This window comes from Melanerpes formicivorus, unplaced genomic scaffold (genome assembly GCF_026170545.1).
Source record: "Melanerpes formicivorus ecotype bairdi unplaced genomic scaffold, bMelFor1.0.p_v2 SCAF_7, whole genome shotgun sequence".
NCBI classification, from domain to species: Eukaryota; Metazoa; Chordata; class Aves; order Piciformes; family Picidae; genus Melanerpes; species Melanerpes formicivorus.
Window position 1 is genome coordinate 2,209,170 of NW_027142359.1, and position 21,750 is coordinate 2,230,919.

The following is a 21,750-nucleotide window of genomic DNA, read 5'->3' on the forward strand; positions in this document are numbered from 1 at the left end:
CTAACATCCAATCTCAATCTACCCATTTCCATTATTTTTTTCATTCCCCCCAGTCCTATCACTCCCTGACACCCCAAAAAGTCCCTCCCCAGCTTTCTTGTAGACCTCCTTCAGATACTGGAAGGCCACAACAAGGCCTCCTCAGAGCCTTCTCTTCTGCAGACTGAACAGCTCCAACTCTCTCTGTTTGTGCTCCAGCCCTCTGATTACCCTCGTGGCCCTTCTCTGGACACACTCCAGCACCTCCAGATCCTTCCTGTACTAGGGGCTGCAGAACTGGACACAGTACTCCAGGCAGGGTCTCACCAGAGCAGAGTACAGGGGGAGTATCACCTTCCTCGACCTGCTGACTTTGCTTCTCTTGATGCAGCCCAGGATGTGATTGGCTTTCTAGGCTGCAAGTGCACACTACTGGTCCATGTTGAACATTAATCATGCTGCTCCCTGAGGTGTGGGTGATTGTAGAAGCCATTTTGGAATGGCTGATCCTTAAAACACTCTCAAGAGTGAGAATCATACTAGAGACAATTCCTTGATCCCACAGCCTGTGAAAGAGTATGTACAAGGAACTCAGCTGACCAAGATGACTGACTGAGCCATGTCTGCAGAGAAACAGGGACATCCAAGGCTTGACCTAAGATTCCTTAGGTCAGGAATATCCTACTAGAAGACAAACCAGGAATTTTCTTCAATTCCTGCAGCTTTCAGGTATCTCTTCATATCTTCATTGAATGCAGAAGAGCCACAGAGTAATGCAAATGGCTTCCTCCTGCAGGAATTTATTATTGTCTTTAGCAGGCCCTCATCGAGACGCCCGGCGTAGGTGTTCTCCTGATAGCTCCAAGGAAGCTTTTCCAGTGATGTTTCCTGAGAAGATAAAAAGGATGCAGCATGTCATGTTAAAAAGGACAATTCATTGCTTACAGCCAAATCTCCCTCTTCACCTCAGAGTACTCCACAGGATCTGTGTCTCCCTTGTGACTCCATCTGGGTAGAGTAGACCCACCCTGAGAGCTATCTTCCTCTTCCAGAGCCCAGGTCAAAGCTTTCCCTGTAATGAGACCTGGCCACTCACTCAGAGTGGACTGAACAAAGTCAGAGCGTGACTAGCACCAAAACCCAATGCAGAATCTTCTCCTTTGAGAACCACTTCCCACTGTGCCTTTTCTATTCCCAAATCCTAAATCCCAGGTTTATTCCTCTCTATTGCCTCTTCCATTCCCAAGCCTCTTTCCAGTCCCAAGTCTCATCTTCCTTGACCAAAATTGAAGGAAGCCAGCCCTGCTCTCAAGACACCTCTGATCTCATGAGGAATGTTAGACCCCATGGTGTTAGATCCAGTGAGGACTCCCCTGCTGCTGTTAATTAGAAGCAGAAGGTGCTCAGATGCGGTGGTGACAGGCGGCAACATGAAATACTGGGACAGACAGACAGATAATTCCCAAAAGGGAGGACAAAGGAATCACTGCTAGACCACACCAGACCTGCTAAAAGCAGAGAGGAGAGGGAGAGATGCACAGAGGGGGCAGGCAGTGTTGACAGGGGTCAGGTGGGTTTCTTGCCCTTCACTGATTGAATTTCAAGACCTCCTCGGGCTCTTGAGACAGCACAGTCCTGCAAGGGCTAGGTAAGCTCTGCCACCACAGACAGTCACCACTCACTCCTAGGAAGGAGCCTAAATCACACTTTTCTCTCTGTCCCATCTCAACGTGCCAAGGATGCATGTGGAACATAATGTATGAGGCAGATCCACCACGAGAGCTACAAAAAAATGATTCATCTGAGGAACTAAAAATGCAATGGGATTCATTCCCTCAGCATAAATAATTCTTTCTATATCCTCCCTGCAATGAATCCTCATTTCTGACAGAGAGAATTCTCAGCTTCCAAATCTGTGCAGAACAGCAGCAACTTTGGGACCCACCAGAATGAAAAAGACTGCTCCAAATGTAAGACCACTGAGAAGTATGCCCTCATCCCATGGATTTGGCTTGAAAAGCAATTTTACAGAGAGGGAAACAACTTAAAGTTTAAAAATGGGTCAGCTGGGAAAAATAATTGCTGGGAAGTCAGTGCTAACATACTAAAAGACAAGAGCTCTGGCCATGAGCAATGAATAGAAAATAAGGAACACAAAGATGATCCAAGGGCTGGAGCCCCTCTGCTGTGAGGATAGGCTGAGGGAGCTGGGGGTGTTCAACGTGCAGAAGAGAAGACTCCAGGGGGACCTCAGAGCTGCCTTCCAACACCTGAAGAGATCACAGGATGTTAGGGGTTGGAAGGGACCTCTGAAGATCATCCAGTCCAACCCCCCTGTCAGAGCAGGACCATAGAATCCAGAACAGGTCACACAGGAACACATCCAGATGGGGCTGGAAAGTCTCCAGAGAAGGAGACTCCACAACCTCTCTGGGCAGCCTGTTCCAGTGCTCTGGGACCCTCCTGGTGAAGAAGTTCCTCCTCATGTTGAAGTGGAACCTCCTGTGCTGCAGTTTAGATCCATTGCCCCTTTTCCTATCACAGGGCACAACTGAGCACAGCCTGTCCCCTCCCTCTTGACACCCAGCCCTCAGGCATTTATAAACATTTACTAGATGCCCTCTCAGTCTTCTCTTCTCCTGACTAAACAGCGCCAGGGCTCTCAGCCTCTCCTCATCGGGCAGTGCTCCAGTCCCTTCATCATCCTTGTAGCCCTCCATTGCAGATCCCTGTCCCTCTTGAACTGTGAGCCCAAAACTGAAAGCAATATTCCAGGTGAGGTCTCACCAGGGCAGAGTAGAGGGGAAGGAGAACCTCCCTCGATCTGCTGGACACACTCCTCTTACTGCACCCCAGGATACTGTGACGTGAAGAGGAACAAGCAGCAACAGTTGCTTGCCTGAAATTCTCCAGTCTGGCAGCAACCTGGGAATATGCAGCAGATTTATGATGACAAAATATACTTGATGACTGGGAATTAAGACTGGGAGCTGGGATTGTTTAGTCTGGAGAAGAGAAGGCTGAGGAAGACAATATTGCTCTCTACAGCTACTTGAAAGGAGGCTGGAGGGAGGTGGGTGTTGGTCTCTTCCCTCAAGTAACTGGCAATATGACAAGAGGAAATGGCCTAAAGTTGCACCAGGGAGGTTTAGATTGGATATTAGGGAACAGTTTTTTACTGAAAGAGTGCTCAGGCATTGGAAAAAGCTGCCCAGGGAGGTGGTGGAGTCACCATCCCCAGAGGTGCTCAAAAACCATGTAAAAATGGCACTTCGGGGCATGCTTAAGTGAGCATGGTGGTGATGGGCTGGAGGTTGGACTCAAGGCTCTTAGAGGTCGTCTTCAACCTTAATTATTCTAAGAGCAGAGGAGGCAGAGGCTCTTCCAGAGGTACAAGAGGGTACCCAGAACCTTCACACAAACACACCTCATAGTCATTGATTTACCTGGCTTAGGACATAACGTATTCTGATGTTCCAGTAGCGAGCCAGATCCTGGAGAAGAGGTCTCAGATAAATGCTGTCAAATGTAGGGAAGCAGCCCACAAGAGTCACAAAGGTTTCATCCTCTTCATCTGCAGTTATGGACTGCAGTATGGGAAGCATGGGTGCGAGGCCGGTCCCGGATGCAAGCATGAGGAGTTCTCCGTGCTAGCAACAGAAGAGAGTTTGGAATGAGCTGTGGTGGCTGCAAACAGAGTGCTCATTGCCACTTCCTTCTTGCTGTCACACTAGCAGAGGGTCCCTCAAGAGAGAGAGAATGTATCAGAGGGTCATGAAGTAAATTCAACTCTCAGGATGTGTTTGTCTGCAGAGGATTACAGACAGCACTCTCAGGGTTTATGTATCAAATCTAACCAAACTCCGTTTTACCCAAATCTAAACAACTATCCTCACTTTAGCCTTGATTTCAGCTCAATTGTATTTCAGTTTTGATTCTGCAGCACACTTTGCTGACCCACTGTGAGTTGTTTTCCCACTGGAAATGATCCCTCTGTTTATCTTGGATGCTGCAAAGTACAGCCCTGCATGTTCTCTGGAGGAAATGGTTTCCTCTCCATCCTGATCCATGGATCTTCCTGGTGCATTATCTCACTTTTCTCAGAGGGCTACCAGCAGCACAAAGTGCTCCCCACCTGTAAGAGGGGACATCCACTCCATAGGAATTAGGGATTTCAGGCAGTAAAGTGCTGTGTGGAGGAAGACAGAAGGTCCCCAGATGCCAGGCAGGGCATCAGTGTCAGAACTGGGGCTTAAGTCCCTATGAAGCCCTCAGAGGTTCTGTTTTGACTGGGTAGTTTATTGTGAACGGATCAAATCTGCCCGAATCTGAATCCTGTGATACTGGCAGCAAATAAAGACAAATCAGTTTTGCTCTGATACTGGTATTTGGCACCTATAAATCCTACATGGTTCTACAGCAAGGTGATCTGAAGCTTCTTCAGGTGCTTTGCAAACTGCAAGTATACTGATCACCCAGAAGGTCCTTGAACACAGCCACCTCTAGGCATGACTGCTGTGTTCTGTCCCAAATGGATATCTGGAAGCTTTTAAGGAGAGAACAGTGGCCTAAAACAGCAGGGAGAGTATTTTGGGAAGCAGGACACAATGCTCTGCATGAGGCTCAGCCACTGGGATTTTTACAGCCTTATTTTTGTTGGGTTTGGGGAGGGAAAAAGAAGCAAAACCCTAAGGCTTTTGGATCTTAACGATCAGTGTTTCAATTTCACTCCTCATTTGAAAGGTCAGAATTAAGTAACTGAATTAGTATGTGTGAGAAGCCTTCTCCTGAAACTGGAGCTGCCTTTCTTTGCAGCAAGGCTGGTATCAGCAGGTGGGATCAACATTTGCAGAGTGGCTGGGTGACACAACACCTCACTGGAGCTGCTGTAGTTCAGAGAATACCCAAGAGAGAAGATCAGCACCTCCCCTTCGCTTCTGCTCACTCACAAAACAGCAACGTGCCTCAGACAAAGCAAAAACTGATCCAAGCTCAGTGCTGGTGCAGAGTGAGCTCCCTTTGTTCAACACATCAGGAGTGCCGAATGGAAGCAAGGAACAGAGAGCCTGCCTAATAATTTCCAGGCTCCTGTCCACCTCCCTTTCCTCTTCCTTCTTAAATATTCTCCAGTTCAAAGAAGGTTGACTGCTAATGCTGCAGTACTGTACAGCAACCCAAGAAGTCCCTAAAATAATCACAGAATGGTTCAGGTTGGAAGAGACCACAGAGATCATCTACTCCAACCTCTCAACTAGACTCAGCTGCTCAACGCCTCATCCAACCTGGTCTTCAACACCCCCAGGGAGGCGGCACCACAACCTCCCTGGGCAGCCAATTCCTGAGTCTCACCACCCTCCTACTGAAGAACTTCTTCCTAAGATCCAGCCTAACCATGCTCTCCCTCAGTTTCAAACCATTCCCCTTTATGAAAATTCCCTCTGCAGCATTCCTGTAGGATCCCTTCAGCTATTGGAAGGCAGCTATAAGGTCCCCCTGGAGTCTTCTCCAGGCTGAACAACCCCAACTCCCTCAGCCTATCCTCACAGCAGAGGTGCTCCAGACCTTGGCTCATCTTTGTGGCCTTCCTCTGGCTCTCTCCAACAGCTCTGTGTCATTCTTATGCTGGGGACACCAGAATAGGACACAGTATTCGAGATGGGGGTCTCACAATAGCACGAAACCATGAAAAGAGTTATCAAATCAATGCCTTCCTCTTGGATCATTAAACAAAGCAAGCTGCCACGAGCCAGCACATCCTATGTCTCTTAGGGAACTAACCTGGTTAGGTCGATATGGGAAGCCTCCAAAGGGCCCACGCCAGAAGACCACATCTCCTTTCTTCCAGGTTTTGATGTACTGTGACATTAGCCCAGCTTCATAGCACTAATAAAAAACAGTGCACAAAAGGAAAGAATAATTAGACTCTGTTGGAAAGTTTCCCAGCTTAAAGTCCATTATAAAGTTACCTACATTTAAACAAGAAGGGGACAAAAAAAAACAACCCAAAACAACCAAAAAACCCCACCCCAAACTCATTTCATGCATTGAAAAAGAAAGATCATTCTATTTGAAAAATAACTCAAAGTTATACCCAAAACAAAGGCATTTAAATTAAATCACACTGGACCCATTCCAGCTTGACTAGAATGTAAACACAACCCACTCTCCTGCAGGCTGAATTTCCAAAACTGGAAAAAGCTTATCAGAGTTCTTGCTTACAAAGCACACAGAGATGAGTGGCTTGAATGCAAAGCACAGTCCAAGCCTTCAAGTGCTCTCCAAATCTCAGGGTATGGGGTCTGGAAATGCCCTCTGGGTACCAACAGTTACATAAATGCTGCATAGCTCTTGCTTTATTTCAGTCTCCCAGATGCTGTTTTGCTACAATTAGTGACCCAAAGTCAGGTTTCTCATTTGCAAGACCCTTGTTTCAAGAACAGATCATCTGGATGCTAAAGGATGCCTTCCCATTAAAAAAAAAAAAGAAGTTACTGTGGGCCTCACGTAACAAAATGAGGAGTTAAAATCTGCCTTACTTTCTACCAGGCACAAACAAGATCACCTAGGCTTTTGCCTGCAGGAATACTAACCTCATTTGTGACTGGTGAGGAAGGGCCAGTGCTTGCTAGAAGGAGCAAAAGGAAGGGCTCACCCAAGCAGCCTTGCTGCTCTGTGCAATATATATGTTTCTTAAAGGCACGACCACTTGATGGGTAATGAGAACAGCCACAGCCTATGGGAGCTGGCTGGAGAACAAGGGCTGATCCAACAGAAAGAGCAGATAAGTCCAACAGACGTGGCAACAACTGGTCTCACACAGTGGTGATGCTGCTGCTAAGGCTGAGGAAGAGCCACACAAGCAGAGGTCAAAAGATGAGATGTGACACAGGCCCTGAAAGACTTCATCCCTGATAAAGGGAGCGTGTTTTGGGGTCTCTTCTGCACGACTGTTGGACAGAAGCCCAGATCCACAGGCCAGGGCCTTGGCTGGCCACCAAGCTGCACTGCAGGCAAATGAAATTGGGCAACCACAAAGAAGCTGAGAAAATGTGAATGAGTAAGTGTGTGCTTGTGCTTGCAGGCAGTGTGATCTAATTAATACAGAACACAGATCACAGGATCACAGTACATTAGAGGTTGGAAGGGACCTCCAGAGATCATCGGGTCAAACCCCCCTGCCAAAGCAGATCACCCAGGGTAGTCTGCACAGGAATGCATCCAAGCAGGTTTTGAATGTGTCCAGAGAAGGAGACTCCACAACCTCTCTGGGCTGCCTGTTCCAGGGCTCTTTCACCCTCACTGTAAAGAAGTTTCTCCTCATGTTGAAGTGAAGTCTTCTATGTTCAAGCTTGTACCTATTGTTGTCTTATTAGTGCACACCACCCAAAAGAGATCGGCCCCCTCCACTTGACACCCACCCCTCAGAAATGATAAGACATTGATCAGATTCCCTCTCAGTCTTCTCAAGACTAAACAGCCCCAGGGCTCACAGTCTGTCTTCAAAGGGGAGATACTCAACTCCCCTAATTTTCCTCGTGGTCTCTGTTGGACTCTCTCCAGCAGGTCCCCGTCCCAGATACTCCTCTCCTCCTCCTAACAACCTCACTTAAACAAGATAGCCAAAATATGAGGAACTATTAGCAGTAGCTGTTAAAATCAATGAGTAAATGGGTAATGAACACATCCAGGCTCTGAGTTTTATGTTCTGGGCAGGTACTCATCCACCTGCATCAAAGGAATAGTAGTTGATATCTACCTCCTTCAAATACATATGGAAACCCAAAGCAAGAGCAGGAAAAGTCAGCCCCAGTTACTGCTAATTCCCAACAGAGCAGGGTAATGGAAACTAAAACAATCCTTCTTTCACCAAAATTATTTCCAAAAACTGAAGTGAGAAGTGATTGAGTGGGTTTAAAATGATTTTTTTTTCCCCCCTTTCTAAATAGAAAGAAAAAAAAATAATTATCTCCTGGGGGAAAATTTCTACACCCAGTTTTACATGGAGCGAAACCCTAACATTATAAAATCACTCAAAAAGAGGGTTATGCCCTGTAAATGGCAACTCCCTCACTCTTTAACTGTAGTATCACAAATGCAACGCTCTAATAACAGGAGGCAGAGGGTTTGAACAGTGCTTGGATTGCATGGTAATAATAATATAGCACTTTCCAAAATTGCCTGAATGGTGTGAAATCCACCACAACCTACAGGGTGAGTTAGAAAAACGGCTGCTTTACACTGGGTGTTACCAACCTCCTTTGTCACTGCCAGAGAATAACTACAGCTCCTTTTGGGATGAAAGGTTCTATATAAAGGGAAGGTATCATTACAATCATTACTATTATTATTGAAATGCAAAACCTGGGAGTAATAAGCAAGCAGAGATGAAATTTCACTCATCCTGTGAACGTATCCTATTAACGCGACTCGAATGCAACGTTTCTCTCCCCTGCCACACACCCCAATTGCCACAAGAATGGTGAAATGACCCTCCCAGGGGTGTCCTACAGAAGCTGTACACTTTTCTAAACAACAGGGTTTGTGTTTCAACCTACAATGCACAATAAACCCCAAAATGTGAAATCCCGGAAGACAGGCAGATGATGAGTGGTCACGAGTGGACATGAGCAGGCAGTGTGAGCTTGGAGCCCAGAAGGCAAATCACATCCTGGGCTGCATCAAAAGATGTGTTGCCAGCAGATCCAGAGACGTGATTCTGCCACTTTGCTCTGGTGAGAGTACTCCTCACCTAGAGTACTGCATCCAGCTCTGGAGCCCTCAATATAGGAAGGACATGGAGCTGATGGAGCAGGTCCAGAGGAGGGACATGAAAATGATCAGGGGGTTGGAGCAGCTCTGCTACGAGGACAGGCTGAGGGAGCTGGGGGTGTTCAGCCTAGAGAGGAGGCTCTGGGGAGACTGAATAGCAGCCTTCCAGTACCTGAAGGGGACTACAGGAAGGATGGAGGGAGACTGTTTGAAAAAGCCTGCAGTGACAGGACAAGGAGCAATGGCTTCAAACTAGAGAAGAGCAGATTTAGAGTGGATATCAGGAAGAAGCTCTTCTCTATGAGGGCGGTGGAACACTGGAACAGGTTGCCCAGAGAGGTGTTTGAGGCTCCTTCCCTGGAGATATTCAAGGTGAGGCTCAAAGAGGCCCTGGGCAACCTGATGTAGTTGGGGATGTCCCTGCTGACTGCGGGGAGGTCAGACTGGATGATCTTCAGAGGTTCCTTCTGGCCTGGACCATTCTATGACTCTCTGCAAGGCACTTGGGACACCCAGCACTCTGCATTTTGCACCCACACTGAAGGCTGTGCCCACCCTGAGGAGCCACTACACACACAAAGGCAGTGTCACAAACATATTCCCCAATTTGATATTCTCCACACACAGTCATAATTTATGAGGGCCCTGCTGACTTTCAGTCAAATTTCCAGCCAAGTTCTCCTCTTAAACCCTTTCAAATTCAACCAGCATTTTGGGGGGACCTCAAGGAGGGTTAAAATGGCCAAAGTGAGGCTCTACCACCCAGTCCAGCCCAACAGGTGCAGCCTGTGCCCATGGGCCACAGGGACCCTCTCAGACTGCAGGCAGCTACAGAGCCCTGCCTGCAAACCAGAAACAACTGCCTGCTGCCTGTCTACATTTTTTAAACAAAATGAAGTGTTCTCCAAGCAAAACACAGAGGGGAGGGTAACAGCTGGGCAAAGGCTTCCCAAAACCAGTGGCTCAAATGGGCTGACAAGTGGCTGTGATTTCAAAGACAGACTGAAAAGGCAAAAGTGAAACCTGGGAAGTGAAATGGGCACCTCTTTCCATGCTGGTGACCACAGGGATCTCAAGAGGCTCTCCCAAATGCTTAAGAGGGCTCATGTGACAAATCACTTGTTTGTATGTCACCTTCCTCTGCTTTCAGTTTTGTGGGGGAAAAAAAACCCTTCAGTTTTTAAATCAGCAAAGCACCAGTGCTTCAAAACACCACAGAAATGGTCCATGAGGGATTTGAGAGAGTCTGGCTTGATGCACTGACAGCTGTGCTTAGTTCCTAAAGGAAATCCCTGCACCTTGGACTTCAAGGCATGTGGCACAGGCTTACTTACTTTTATTAGAACTTCAAAGTACCCCTCTGCATTCCCTGGGCTGATTGGAGTATAGGCTCGCTGGACCTCCAATCCATCCACCACTCCTCTGAGGAGAGAAACAGGAACCCACTGTGAGTCAGGCCATCAACCGGCATTACCCAACTCCTGCAGTTCTCTGGGGAGACGAGGGAGGGAGGCAGCAGGTCCTCTTCTCAGCAGCCCAGCCCGTGCACAGATGCCAAACATTTCCCTTCCAGCGGTAAAAATCCGGGGGGAAACATAATGGCTAAATGCACCTTTTGTTCTCCCGATGGTGGCCCCAGCTGTACCAAACATTCTCAACACAGTCCTGGAAAGAGCAGGTTTGAGATGTTTAGTGAGGAACAGTTGAACGTACAAGCGTGGCAAAGGCAGAGAAAAGGGAGAGAAAACGCTTTCAGGGATAAATTTGCTCTCTCTTTTGAGCCGGGGTCTAACTTCTTTCTGTACCTAGACAGCAGCTGGCAATTAAATGGTGAGAGCTAGGGCACAGCCTTAATCTGAGGTCTCATTGATACACACTGTGTTTCCCTGTAAGCCTCCTCTTTCCATGGAATACATCCACCCTGCTCTTTGCTGCTGACTGCAATTGACTGAAGTGACCAGGTGTTCAAAAGGGGACTGGACATGGCACTTGGTGCCATGGTTTAGTAGTCATGAGATCTTGGGTGATAGGTTGGACTTGATGATCTTTGAGGTCTTTTCCAACCTTATTGATTCTATGACCAAAACCTTCTCCTCTGCTGCATGATGAGAGATGGCTGAAGGGAGAAGGGTGTACTTTCAGCAGCCAGCTGTACACATCAGCTGTTAACGCACAAATAACGTCAACAGATAGAGATCAATGGCATCGTAACATGACTTTTTCTATCTGGCAATGATCACCACAGATGGCTGAGAGAGACATAAAACTTTTCCCAAGTGGCCCCTTTCTGGCAAGCAATAAACTACACAGTGGGGTTGTTCTGCTAGAAATCAGGAACCCCCTGGACATCGTGGTAACACCCTGGGCACCGAGTTGCCCCCGAGGTACGGGGTGTAACATACCGAGCTCTGGGGTTAAGTGCAGCTCATTGTCTTCATTCCAACATGCTGGAGTAAATAATCTGTTGTAAAATCTATTCCTTTTAGTCTTTCTTGCTGCAAATGGGTTTTCTTAATCACAACTGGTTCTTTCTGACCCACTGACGCAAGGATAATGCTGAAGAAAAATACAGCCCTTGGAACGGCTTTTACCATAAAATTAGCAGAGCTAGCAAGCTCACGAGCTCTTTCAACTGCCTCATTGTGTGGAGGTACAGAAATTATGATTTGCCTGGTATGAAGCCTTTGTCTGTTGACAAACCCCTCTGTACTAGGTTACATAATGCAGCCTGTTTAACTGGCAGAGAAAACAATACCTTAACACGATATGTTGTCCTAAACGCAGTCGCAGGCTGCTATTTCCCGGCAATTCAAATCTGTACTGGTAGGTGTCCTCTGTTAGCTGCTCCACCGAGCTTATGTTGAATGCAGTAAATGTATCTGGATTCAGCTCTGAATTATTGCTCTGCAAGAACAACAATAAATAATTACTTGCTTTAGATGGTGCCTTTTATTATTTCATTTCTTCCTCTGGAAGCAAACGTGCCTGCTAATTTAGCGCCAGAAGATATTCAGGCCTCCCGAAGAACGCCCATTAAACGCTGGGGCCCAGCACAAATTCCAGCTCTCTGCTGATTCATTATCATGTTCTGCAGCGTGCACTTTGGGATCTTGCATTCCTTCCCCACCTCCCCTCTTTGTAAATTACTTTTTTTTTTAATTTATTTATTTTTGTTTTTACACCTAACAGCCAGGTCATCCTATGATGATTCACTGCAGCTGGAAACAGAAAGAATCCTGACAGCACTGCTTTGGGGGCAGCTCTGAAACCCCCCCCACTGATGACCGCTGCAAATAGGGAATATCGTCAGCTGTTCCATCACTGATCACTTTTGCTTGACCCAGCATAGAATCATAGAATTGTTAGGGTTGGAAGGGACCTCAAGGATCACCTAGTTCCAACCCCACCCTGCCATGGGCAGGGACACTTCACACTACAGCAGGTTGCTCACAGCCATATCCAGCCTGGCCTTCAAAACCTTCAGGGATGAGGCTTCCACCACCTCCCTGGGCAACCTGTGCCAATGTCTCACCACCCTCACAGCGAAGAGCTTCCTGACATCCAATGTGAATCTACCCATTTCTACTTTTTTTCCATTCCCCATGGTTAATCTTATCTGAAAGGGCACCGACAAGTTTCAAATCAGGCTCCAAAGACAACTACTCCACCACACACAATGAAGCCTTTTGGGTTTTTTTGTCTTTTCTTTTTTTTTTGGTGTTAGCCTCAAAATACAAGCCTTGAAAGTCAGGAAGAGATGAAAAAGGTCAGACAAACAGAGTTTCTCTGAGGAAGCAGTCAGAGAAAATCGTGGCTCTTTGTACCTTCCACCAATTCCCACTTACAAAGAGGCTGGCTTTGGCTGGCTGGGGTACACCAGCAAGGGGAGGCTGCACACCCAGGGCTGTAATGCGACACCAGGGTGAATTCGACACTTGGAAAATCACATTACAGCAGGGAGAGGGCAGGCAAGGGGGAGGGTCGCTGTGAAGGCAGAGTTTGGGGAATTGCCTTTCCAGCCTTCTCTTAAGGCAGGGCTTTAATCTGTCGCTGCATCCCTCGCCCATCACCACAGCCCCACATGCTAACAAGTATGATCAAAGCACAGGCTCCAGGATGTGATGAAGATAAATTGACCTGCTCCTTCTTCTCCATGAGGAAGCTTTTGTCTTGCTTTGCTCTGGCCCTCTCCCATTGTGCAAGCTCCTTCTCATACACATCATAGATGCAGGGTTTGCAGCCGCTGCCGCAGCACTGGGATGGAGAAGGTTCCTGAGGTTTCAGAGCCAGCCAGTCCTGCTCATTTCCACTCATTGTCTGTAAAACACAAGCCCTGCATCAAAAGCAGAATGATGAAGAGTGGCAAATGCTCATCAGCCTGGCATTATTTGAAGGACTTAGAAAAAATCTCTCTTAAGCATCTTGCATACGTATCTCAGGGGACTGAGGGAACTGAAAACCTGTGAGCTGATCCAGGGCCTGCTCTACTCCCTGTCTCTGACACTGTCCAGTGCAGAAGTGCCAGGCATTGCAGCACCTGCACCAGACCTGCACAGCAAGACCCCAGCCCAAACTCAGGCTCTGCTGCCCCGTGAAAACTACCTCCAGCAGCAGTAGGCACACCCTTACTCCTGCTCGTTCTGCCGTGGTGATTTCCTACAAAGGGGTGGCTTAGTCACCTGGAGCAGAAAGACCTTAGAAATCTGCAGCTCAGTCCATGAGAACAGATAAGAAACCCCAGCCACCGAGATGCAGCCTTCTGGAGCACAGCTTTGAAATGGGGGGAGGGCAGTGAGCTGAAAGCGGGGCTCAGAGCAAAACGTGCTAAAGTCACAGGCAAATCAACGCCAGTTACGACCAGATTTGAGCCTGGCTTTAAATGCAGACGTATCAGAAAGGGCAAGCAGCACGGGCAGTGTGCCCTCTATCCTTGCAGCATGACTTTTATCCTTGCATTACCCTTGCTTCGGGCAGAGCCGTTCCTACACAACGCTCCTCAAATCGGAATCATGATGCAGACCTCTCAAGGACTCTTGGCTTAACCCCGCTCCCAGCACATTTGCACCTCTGACGCTTAAACAAAAGGCAGGCCACAGGAAATTATAAAGCCACGGGTAACGAGGCTCTGGAAGGGAAGACTTAGCACTTACAGCAGCTTCATTTTCAAGGTGAATTAATAAACAAACCTTCACCTCTGCAACACATTATAGGGGAAGAAAAGGACCAAAAGGAGAGGGGTCCTGCTGCGCACAGTGGCCGATGGTTCCGTGCCCCCTGAGTGGGCCTAAGGTATCCTGAACAGCCACAGCTTCTCTGAGAGCTGTCGAGGTCCCCTCCTCAACTCCGACCAGGCCGCAAGTGGAGCCCGGGACCCCCAGGCCTGGCCAGTTACCGAGTTCCGAGCACTTACTGTGCGTGCGCCGCGGGGGGCACTCGGGGGCAAGTTGGGCCCCGGGGCACAGGGCCAAGCACGGCCGCACAGAAGGAACCCGCAAGCCCCAACCCCCAGGAAGGCAGGGCCCATCCCTCAGCTGCCCGCCTCCTGCCTTACCAACCCGTCACCCACCTTCACCCACCCCGCCGCCGCTGGGCGCTTTGCCGACCCTCCCTTACCGCGGGGCGCCTGCTCGCCATTGGCCGCCGCCGCCATCAGTCACCCAAGGGAGCGTGCGCGCGCCCGCCGGCCCGCCCGCCCGCCGCGCTCCCGCCGTGCCGCGCGCGAGAAGATGGCGGCGGGCGGGCGCTGAGCGGACGCCGGCGGCAGCGGCAGGAGAAGGATGACGGTGGCGGGGCCGATGGCATTGAGGCGGGCGGCGGCTGCGGCGGCGCCGCCGGTGCAGGGATGCGGCGTCCTCGCCCGCGGCATTAACACCCGAGCCGCGCCGCGGCGTCCCCGCGGGCCGCTGCCGCGCACGCCCTGGACCACTCGCGGGCCGCCGCCGGACGTGCTGGCCCAGATGGTGGAGCAGCGGCCGGTGCGGGAGCAAGTGGAGCTGGACACCATCACGTACGCCGGGCGGCAGCACTATGTGCCCGGCCTGGCCCGGCCACGCTTCCCGCCCTGGGATCGCGGCTGGTATGACCCCTGGCACTCCCCGGGGCCGCGCTACGAGGACATGCCGCTCTACAAGGAGCGCGGCTGCTTCGTCTGCCACCAGCGCGTCCCCATGCTGGAAGGTACCGGCCCGCCGCCCCGCCTCCGGCCTGTACTTGGCCCAGGTCCCTGCCTCTGCCCCCTTCCCGATCCCCCACCGCGTTCAGCAGGAGCCGCAGTGTGCTCCCGTGTGCTCCGGGGGTGTGCTGAGAAGAGTGTGGTCAGCAGGTCGCACGGGATTCTTCCCCCTCCCCTCCCCTTCTGCCCTAGTGAAGCCACATCTAGAGGAGCGTGTCTAGTTTTGGGCTCCCCAGTCCGAAAGAGAGCCGCTGGAGAGAGTGTAGCAGGGGGCTACAAAGGTGATGAGGCTGCAGGGGCATTCCTTTGACAAGGAAGGGCAGTGAGACCTGGGGCTGTGTAACCTGGAGAAGAGCGGACCCAGAGGGCATCTTCTCAATAGCTGAAGGGCAAATATCCCTTTTCAGTGGTGGCAAGCAACAGGATAAAGGGCAGTGGGCACAAACTGCAACCAGAAAGTTCTGTCTTAACGTAAGGAAAATCGTCTTCCCTTTGAGGGTGACAGAGCCCTGGGCCAGGCTGCCCAGAGCAGTAGAGTCTCCTTTGGAGACGTTCAGAACTCACCAGGTCATGATTTGTGCAGCCTGCTTGAGGTGAATCATCTTTAGCAGAATGAGGTGGACTAGATCTCCAGACGTCCCTTCTGGCCCCTGCCGTTCTGTGATTCTGTGTTCGAGCACTCACCCTTCCCCACCAGCCAAGATTTCTGCTTGCACAGAGTATCAAACCAGAGGTGCTACAGAGCCCACCCTGCCTCATGAGCTAACTGCACCATCAGCCTGTTGCCAGCCCGCCCAGCAGCCTCAGTAATAAATACATTTCCTGGGTTTTGTTCCAAGGAGTTCGGCAAGCACTGTGGCTTACCAAGACAAAGCTGGTGGAAGGCTTGCCTCCATCGGTGCTCAGCATCATGGACAGCCCAGCTCACCAGCTGGAGAACCAAGAGGAGAGGGTGAAGCATGCCATCTCCCACGCACGCTTCTGGAACATGAAAGAAGTTGCTCCTAAGAGAGAGTATTATTGGTAAGTCCTTGGTCAGAGGGGAGTTACGGCGTTAGTGTAAGCATCAGGTAGCACAAGAGCCAGAGGTTTAAGCCTGTCATTAATCAAGTAACATAAGGACCAGAGGGGTTTACACTACAAAGAGAAGTCACGCATAGATCTGCTGTTGGGAGGTTCACTGAGACCCTTTGTATCGGGTTGTTCAGCTTGTGAAACAAACAAAACCAACCCTACTGCAAAACTCCCGTTGTGGATGTTGACAGTAGTACCAATGTAAACACATACTCTGCATTCAAGCTGCTTTCAGGCCAAGGTCTTTCAACTTGAGACCTACTTCTAGCTGATGCAGAATGTCAGGTTTTTTAAATAACTAAAGATAAGCATTTCCCCTGCCAACAAGGACGGGTGTGGGATGGTAACTTGAAGTCTCTGTTAACTGTTTGGAAATGTTCTGCTGCTGTAAGTTTTACACACAGCAGTGTTACAGCATTTGTGTCCCAGCAGCATCTGCCTGCCATTCTAATCCCATTTTTTTGTGTAACTCTGCTGTGTTTTCTCATTCTAAAGCCCTGTCCTGTTTGAAGACTTGTTACACTTGTGTCGGTTAATGGCCATGAAGTATCCTGCTCTGGCTAAGAGGATGTTGGCTAGGAAGTACATGATAGCAGCTACGTGGGAAAGAGGTCAGTGGCTCGTAGGATGGAAGCATTTAGCTCTTTTTGGTGGTAGAAGAGGGGTAACAAAGCCACTCTCCAGGCTGAGGACCTGGAGGAAATGAAGCCCTATTACAGGAAAGATACGGAGGTGCTGGAACGTGTCCAGAGAAGTGCCACAAGGATAATCAGAGGGCTGGAGCTCCTCTCCTGTGAGGACAGGCTAAGAGAGTTGGGATTGTTCAGTTTGGAGAGGGATCTGAGGAGACCTAATTGTGGCCTTCCAGTATCTGAATGGGGCTACAAGAAAGCTGGAGAGGGACTTTTTAGGGTGTCAGGGAGTGATAGGACGAGAGGGAATGGATGCAAGCTAGAGGAGGGGAGATGTAGATTAGACATCAGGAGGAAGCTCTTCATCATGAGGGTAGTGAGATACTGGAACAGGTTGCCCAGGGAGGTTGTAGAAGCTCCATCCCTGGAGGTTTTAAGTCCAGGCTGGATGCGGCTCTGGGCAACCTGATCTAGTGTGAGGTGTCCTTGCTCATGGCAGGAGGGGTGAAACTAGATGATCCTTGATGTCCCTTCCAACCCTGACAATTCTATGATTTCTGAACCAAGTCATTCTCCCTCTTTTAAGTACGAAGAGTGGCAGGGTGCTTACCCTGAGGAGATTGTTGAAGTGTTAGACAGTACTGTGACAAGGTGGCTGGAGAACCAGAACCATTGTCTTAGAACTGATGGTTTGGTGTTTTTTGGATGACCAAAGTCAGTATTGTTGTTAAGAAACTAACAGCAGCAATTGAGGTTGGGAGTTTAGAAGAAGAACCTCCAGCTGAGCTGCTATTAAGGATGAGTTTGGAAGTGAGGGGTAGGGAGTGAGCCTTGCAGAACAACAACTTGCTAAAATGCTGCTGCCTAAAAGAGAAACACATCTTTTCCTAATCTTATTTCAGCAGTGGTTACATGTAGCTTAATTTCCCTCCCCAGAATCCATTCTCCTTCAGGTCCGTGGCCAGAATGGAATGCTTCTGAACTCTATGGCCCCAATACCACCAGTAGCCTCCAAGGAGGAGATACTGGCCACTGAAGAACATGTTCTGGAGACCTTCTATCCCATTGCTCCTACCATTGATCTTCAGGAAGTGAATGTGTACAAAGAGCTCAACGACACAGGTAGATTAGGCTGCTGGTGACAATGTTCTGTCAGAGCAAAACAACAGCAGTTGGCCTGCAGCCCTCACCCTTCTGTTGGACACCTATGGGCAGGGAGTGCATGGGAATGAGGGAATAGGGGAGCCAGGCACAGGCTGTGCACTGCAGGCACTCCAGACCAGGGTTGGTATGTTGTGGAGAAGGGCTTAAATCCTGTCAAATTGTTTCAGCAGATGCTGAAGCTAGGGGAGAAAACACTGACTGTGTTTTTCCTTCACTGAAAGGGTTCTCAAGCATTGGAATGGGCTGCCCAGGGCTGTGCTGGAGTCACCATCCCTGGAGGTGTTCAAGCAGTGTGTGGACCTGGCACTTAAAGGACATGGTGTAGGGCTGACCCTTCAGTGCTGGGTCGAGGAGGTTTGGACTGGATGAGCATGGAGGTCTCTTCCAACCAGATGTTTTCTGTGCTTTCTGACATGATTTAGGTTTCAGAGATGGTTACCCATACCCTCATCCTCACACTCTGTTCTTCCTGGAGTCGGCCAACATTCGCACCGACAGGTTCAGACCAGAACAGCTTCGAGCTAAGATGCTGATGTTTGCTTTTGGCAACGCACTGGCAAAGGCCAAGGTGCTCTACGGGGTGCGTATTGCAGGCTGCTGCTGCCGCCTTGCTAGGCCTTTTGTTCTTTCTACTGCTGCAGCTAGTGGAAAGAGTCATGAGATTCCCTTGCTGGGGCATGTTGGAGTTGGTTTCAGAGCTGAGCTTCCCAGTCTGGAGGTCTAACTCTGACCTTCAGGTACGGTTACTGATGCCTGGTGATCCAGAAAACCCATCACAGCCAAGTGGTAAGTGGGTGGGAACCAGGGAGTCAGTTCAACTGTAAAGCTCTAACCCACCTGGCAGCTCAGTATGTAAATTGATATTTTATTGCTGGCCAAAGGAGGCATTTTAATTAAAATACAAAATCTACATTCAAAACTTGTTTGACTAGAGTAATTTTCTGGGCAAGGTAACAATACATTTATTAAAATCTTGGCTTCAAACCAAGTAGAAGATGCAGAATCAGCAAGCACTCCTCCCATTTCTGTAGTAACTGGCCTTTTAAATATTCTTCTCCTCTCCCCCCCCCCCCCAACTCCCTTCTTTCCTAGAATGATCCCAAGGTTTTGGAGCAGCCTGTAGTGGTGCAGAGCATTGGCACAGACGGGCAGCAGTTCCAGTTCATGGTGTTCCAGTTAAACACAACAGACCTCGTCGCTAACGAGGGCATCAAAAACCTAGTCTGGATTGACTCTGATCAGAACCTGTATGAAAAAGCCCAGTGTGTCCCAGAAGTCAAGAAGAGAGTTGTTACGGTAAGGAGAATTTGAGAAATGGCCCTGGTTATGCTGCCCTGGAACCTTTGGGAGCTGGCATAGAGCTGCAGCACAAGCTTTAAACCAGCTGTAGGGACCTGACAGCAGGCACTGTCCTCGTTCTTACTTAAGCAGGTGTCACTGGCAGGGAGTAGGTGTGATGCTGAGGTACCCCATAGCATGCAGGCCCTGTGCCAAGGTCCTGCAGTGTGTCCAGAGAAGAGCATTGAGGCTGGTGAAGGGTTTGGAGGGCATCACATAAGGAGAGACTGAGGGAGCTGGGGTTGTTTAGTCTGGAGAAGGCTGAGGGGAGGTCTTACTGCTCTCTACAGCTACCTGAAAGGAAGTTGGAGTGAGGCTGGTGTTGGTTTGTTCTCCCAAGTAACCAGCGACAGGGTGAAAGGAAATGGGTTCAAGTTGTGCCAGGGGAGTGGCACGACTTACAGAAGGAACAACCTTACTGAAGGAGAGAGTGGTGAGGGGTTGGAAGAGGCTGCCCAGGGAGGTGGTAGAGTCATCACCCCTGGATGTGTTCAAGCAGCTGTAGCTGTGGTGCTTCAGGACGTGGTTTAGTGGCCATGGCAGATGGGTTACCCCATCTTGGACTTGATGATCTTGAAGGGCTTTTCCAGCCTTAGTGCTGCTCTGAATGTGGTGTCTCCCCATCTCATAATGCCCTGGGTTAAGGTCAGCTTGTGCTCTGCTGAAGGCAGTGCCTGCATGCAACTGTGAGCTGCACTGCAGAGGAAACAGAGCAGGGTGCTGTCAGCCCTGGTCACACCGGGAGGGCATCTCACTGCGATGGGCACAGGGTTTTTGCTGTCTGAGCTCGGTGCCATTGGGAGTGCCCCCACACAAAGCCATCTGGGGAGAGAGAGGGCACAGTTTGGAAGCTCCCAGGTCTGAAGCCTTCCCTAAGCCTCTTGCAAGGCGTTGTTGGGCTGCATGAATCAGCTGACTGCAAACTGAGCAGCCGTGTCTTCTCCTCTGCAGAAGCCCGCTGGAATCTATGGCTTTCAGCCAGACACCTTCAAGAAGTTTCTGGCACTGTATCTGCATGGAGCTGTGTGAAATTCAGCTCCACTGAAAGCGCTGCACCAACTGTACCTGCTGCTCCTCTTGGCCAGAGCCATCACACAGCTAAAGGAAGGTGGATTCACTGACTTGAAAAAAACATGATGAAAATTACATTGTTACTGAAAGTTAAAAAAAGATAAATCTTCTTCTAAACGAAATTGTGCCTGAAGAAAGTCTTTTCATTCTGGGGGCTCGCCTCTGGATTCGGGTTAGAGAGAGTCATCAAATGCCTCATCCTCCAGCACTCCTCCAGCCTCGCCTAGACAGAGCCTGAGCCAGGCATTATTCCTCTGCGCAGGGCCCGCTCTCGGGGTGCTTTTGCACAGAGCTGACTCAAGCCTCTTTTCCCAGGCTGCTTTGAGGGCCTCTGAATGCAGCGTGTGTGGAGGAGCCTGACAAAGCTTCAAGAGGGGAGCCTGAGCCGGGAGCCTTTTTCATTCTGCCTGGCTTTGGCTTTGTTTGACTCCTGCCTACTTCAGGATGTGTCCTGCTGCCCTGCGCTTAGTTCCCAAAGCTCTTAATCGTTGAGCTGGCTTTGTTGGCTCTATAGAGCTACAGCCCTTTCATCCCCCCAGCCTGCATGAAGGGACCTAGCCATTTTGGGAGAGTGGTGGAGAATGTAGCATGAACCTTTGCTAGCTGGGATTTTCTGCTAAAAATACAAAGGCAGAATCTCTTCCTGCCACACAGAGTTAAGTGAGCAGGAAGCGTTTTTCTCTTTAAGGGGTGTGGGGGGTGGGGAATTGGTGTGGGCTTTGTGAAAGGGAAGCTAAATTAGCTCCAGCCAAATGCAGAATGTTTTGCAGCTCTGCACTGGTACCCTCCAGCACATGGGGAGGAACAGGACAGCCTGCTCTATTTTAAGGTGTGCTGCAAAAGCAGGTTTCCAAGAAATTCATCTCACTTCAGTGTCTTGTGTCAGAGGCTGGTCTGTGCTTTTGTGATCTTCTCTGGCCATCTGGATGAATACCCCCAGCTGTGTGTTCCCAGGCTCAATCTTGGGCAGCTCTCCTGTGCTGTGGGTTTCAGAAAGCAGCTTTTCACCACTCAGATTTGAGACTAAGAATTGCAGCCAGTAAGCTGGGGTGCCTCTGCTGTAAGGTAAATCACAGGATCACAGGAGGGGGTTGGAGGGGACCTCAGGAAATTGAGTCCAACCCCACTGCCAGAGCAGGACCATAGAATCTAGGTCACAGAGGAACCCATCCAGATGGGTCTTGAAAGTCTCCAGCGAAGGAGACTCCACAACCTCTCGGGGAGCCTGTTCCAGTGCTCTGGGACTCTCCCAGTGAAGAAATTCCTCCTCATGTTGAGGTGCAACCTCCTGTGCTGTAGCTTATATCCATTGCCCCTTGTCCTATCAACTCCCTCACTAGTTAAGAGAAAAGGCTTGAAAGGGAAATAATGCAATAAGTGTTGAATTAATTTAAGTCATGCTAATGCTGCCTGCTCAGGGTGTGCTTAATTCAGATCATCAATTTAATCTGCAGATCTGTAATTTGCACCCAGTTATTTATGTACCAGTACAGGCTGGGGACCAAGCTGTTGGAGAGCAGCCCTGGGGAAAAGGACTTGGGAGTCCTGGTG

The 21,750-nt window shown here is 49.5% G+C and overlaps 2 protein-coding genes across 7 annotated transcripts; one reads left to right on the forward strand and one right to left on the reverse strand.

Annotated features, from left to right (window-relative positions):
• Positions 1 to 31: 31 nt before the first annotated feature.
• Positions 32 to 14,416, reverse strand: CYB5RL (cytochrome b5 reductase like). Of its 6 annotated transcripts, none has more exons than XM_068140651.1 (7): positions 14,362 to 14,416; positions 12,886 to 13,065; positions 11,504 to 11,652; positions 10,083 to 10,170; positions 5,758 to 5,862; positions 3,426 to 3,629; positions 32 to 867 (listed from the first exon to the last, which is right to left on the reverse strand). In XM_068140651.1, exons 1-7 carry the CDS (start codon positions 14,380 to 14,382, stop codon positions 664 to 666), a joined length of 951 nt encoding a protein of 316 aa, XP_067996752.1. In that variant the 5' UTR covers positions 14,383 to 14,416; the 3' UTR covers positions 32 to 663. The 6 variants fall into 6 exon arrangements, with proteins under 6 accessions (XP_067996752.1, XP_067996756.1, XP_067996753.1 ...); XM_068140655.1 differs by lacking the exon at positions 14,362 to 14,416 and adding an exon at positions 14,315 to 14,351; XM_068140652.1 differs by lacking the exon at positions 14,362 to 14,416 and adding an exon at positions 14,159 to 14,241.
• Positions 14,417 to 14,451: 35 nt separating this feature from the next.
• On the forward strand, positions 14,452 to 20,321 carry MRPL37 (mitochondrial ribosomal protein L37). The gene is made up of 7 exons (XM_068140657.1): positions 14,452 to 14,925; positions 15,760 to 15,943; positions 16,490 to 16,605; positions 17,563 to 17,748; positions 18,213 to 18,370; positions 18,883 to 19,086; positions 20,080 to 20,321. Exons 1-7 carry the CDS (start codon positions 14,526 to 14,528, stop codon positions 20,155 to 20,157), a joined length of 1,326 nt encoding a protein of 441 aa, XP_067996758.1. The 5' UTR covers positions 14,452 to 14,525; the 3' UTR covers positions 20,158 to 20,321.
• Positions 20,322 to 21,750: the final 1,429 nt, after the last annotated feature.

Bases quoted from the DNA above. Each gene is read 5' to 3' on its own strand.
- MRPL37 (XM_068140657.1), top strand. From the start codon at position 14,526: ATGACGGTGGCGGGGCCGATGGCATTGAGGCGGGCGGCGGCTGCGGCG. The intron at 18,371-18,882 runs GTGCGTATTGCA...CTTCTTTCCTAG, and splicing joins AGGCCAAGGTGCTCTACGGG to AATGATCCCAAGGTTTTGGA. The intron at 19,087-20,079 runs GTAAGGAGAATT...TCTCCTCTGCAG, and splicing joins TCAAGAAGAGAGTTGTTACG to AAGCCCGCTGGAATCTATGG.
- CYB5RL (XM_068140651.1), bottom strand. From the start codon at position 14,382: ATGGCGAGCAGGCGCCCCGCG. The intron at 5,863-10,082 runs GTAAGTAAGCCT...GTTTTTTATTAG, and splicing joins ACTTTGAAGTTCTAATAAAA to TGCTATGAAGCTGGGCTAAT. The intron at 3,630-5,757 runs GTTAGTTCCCTA...TTCTGTTGCTAG, and splicing joins TCCCATATCGACCTAACCAG to CACGGAGAACTCCTCATGCT.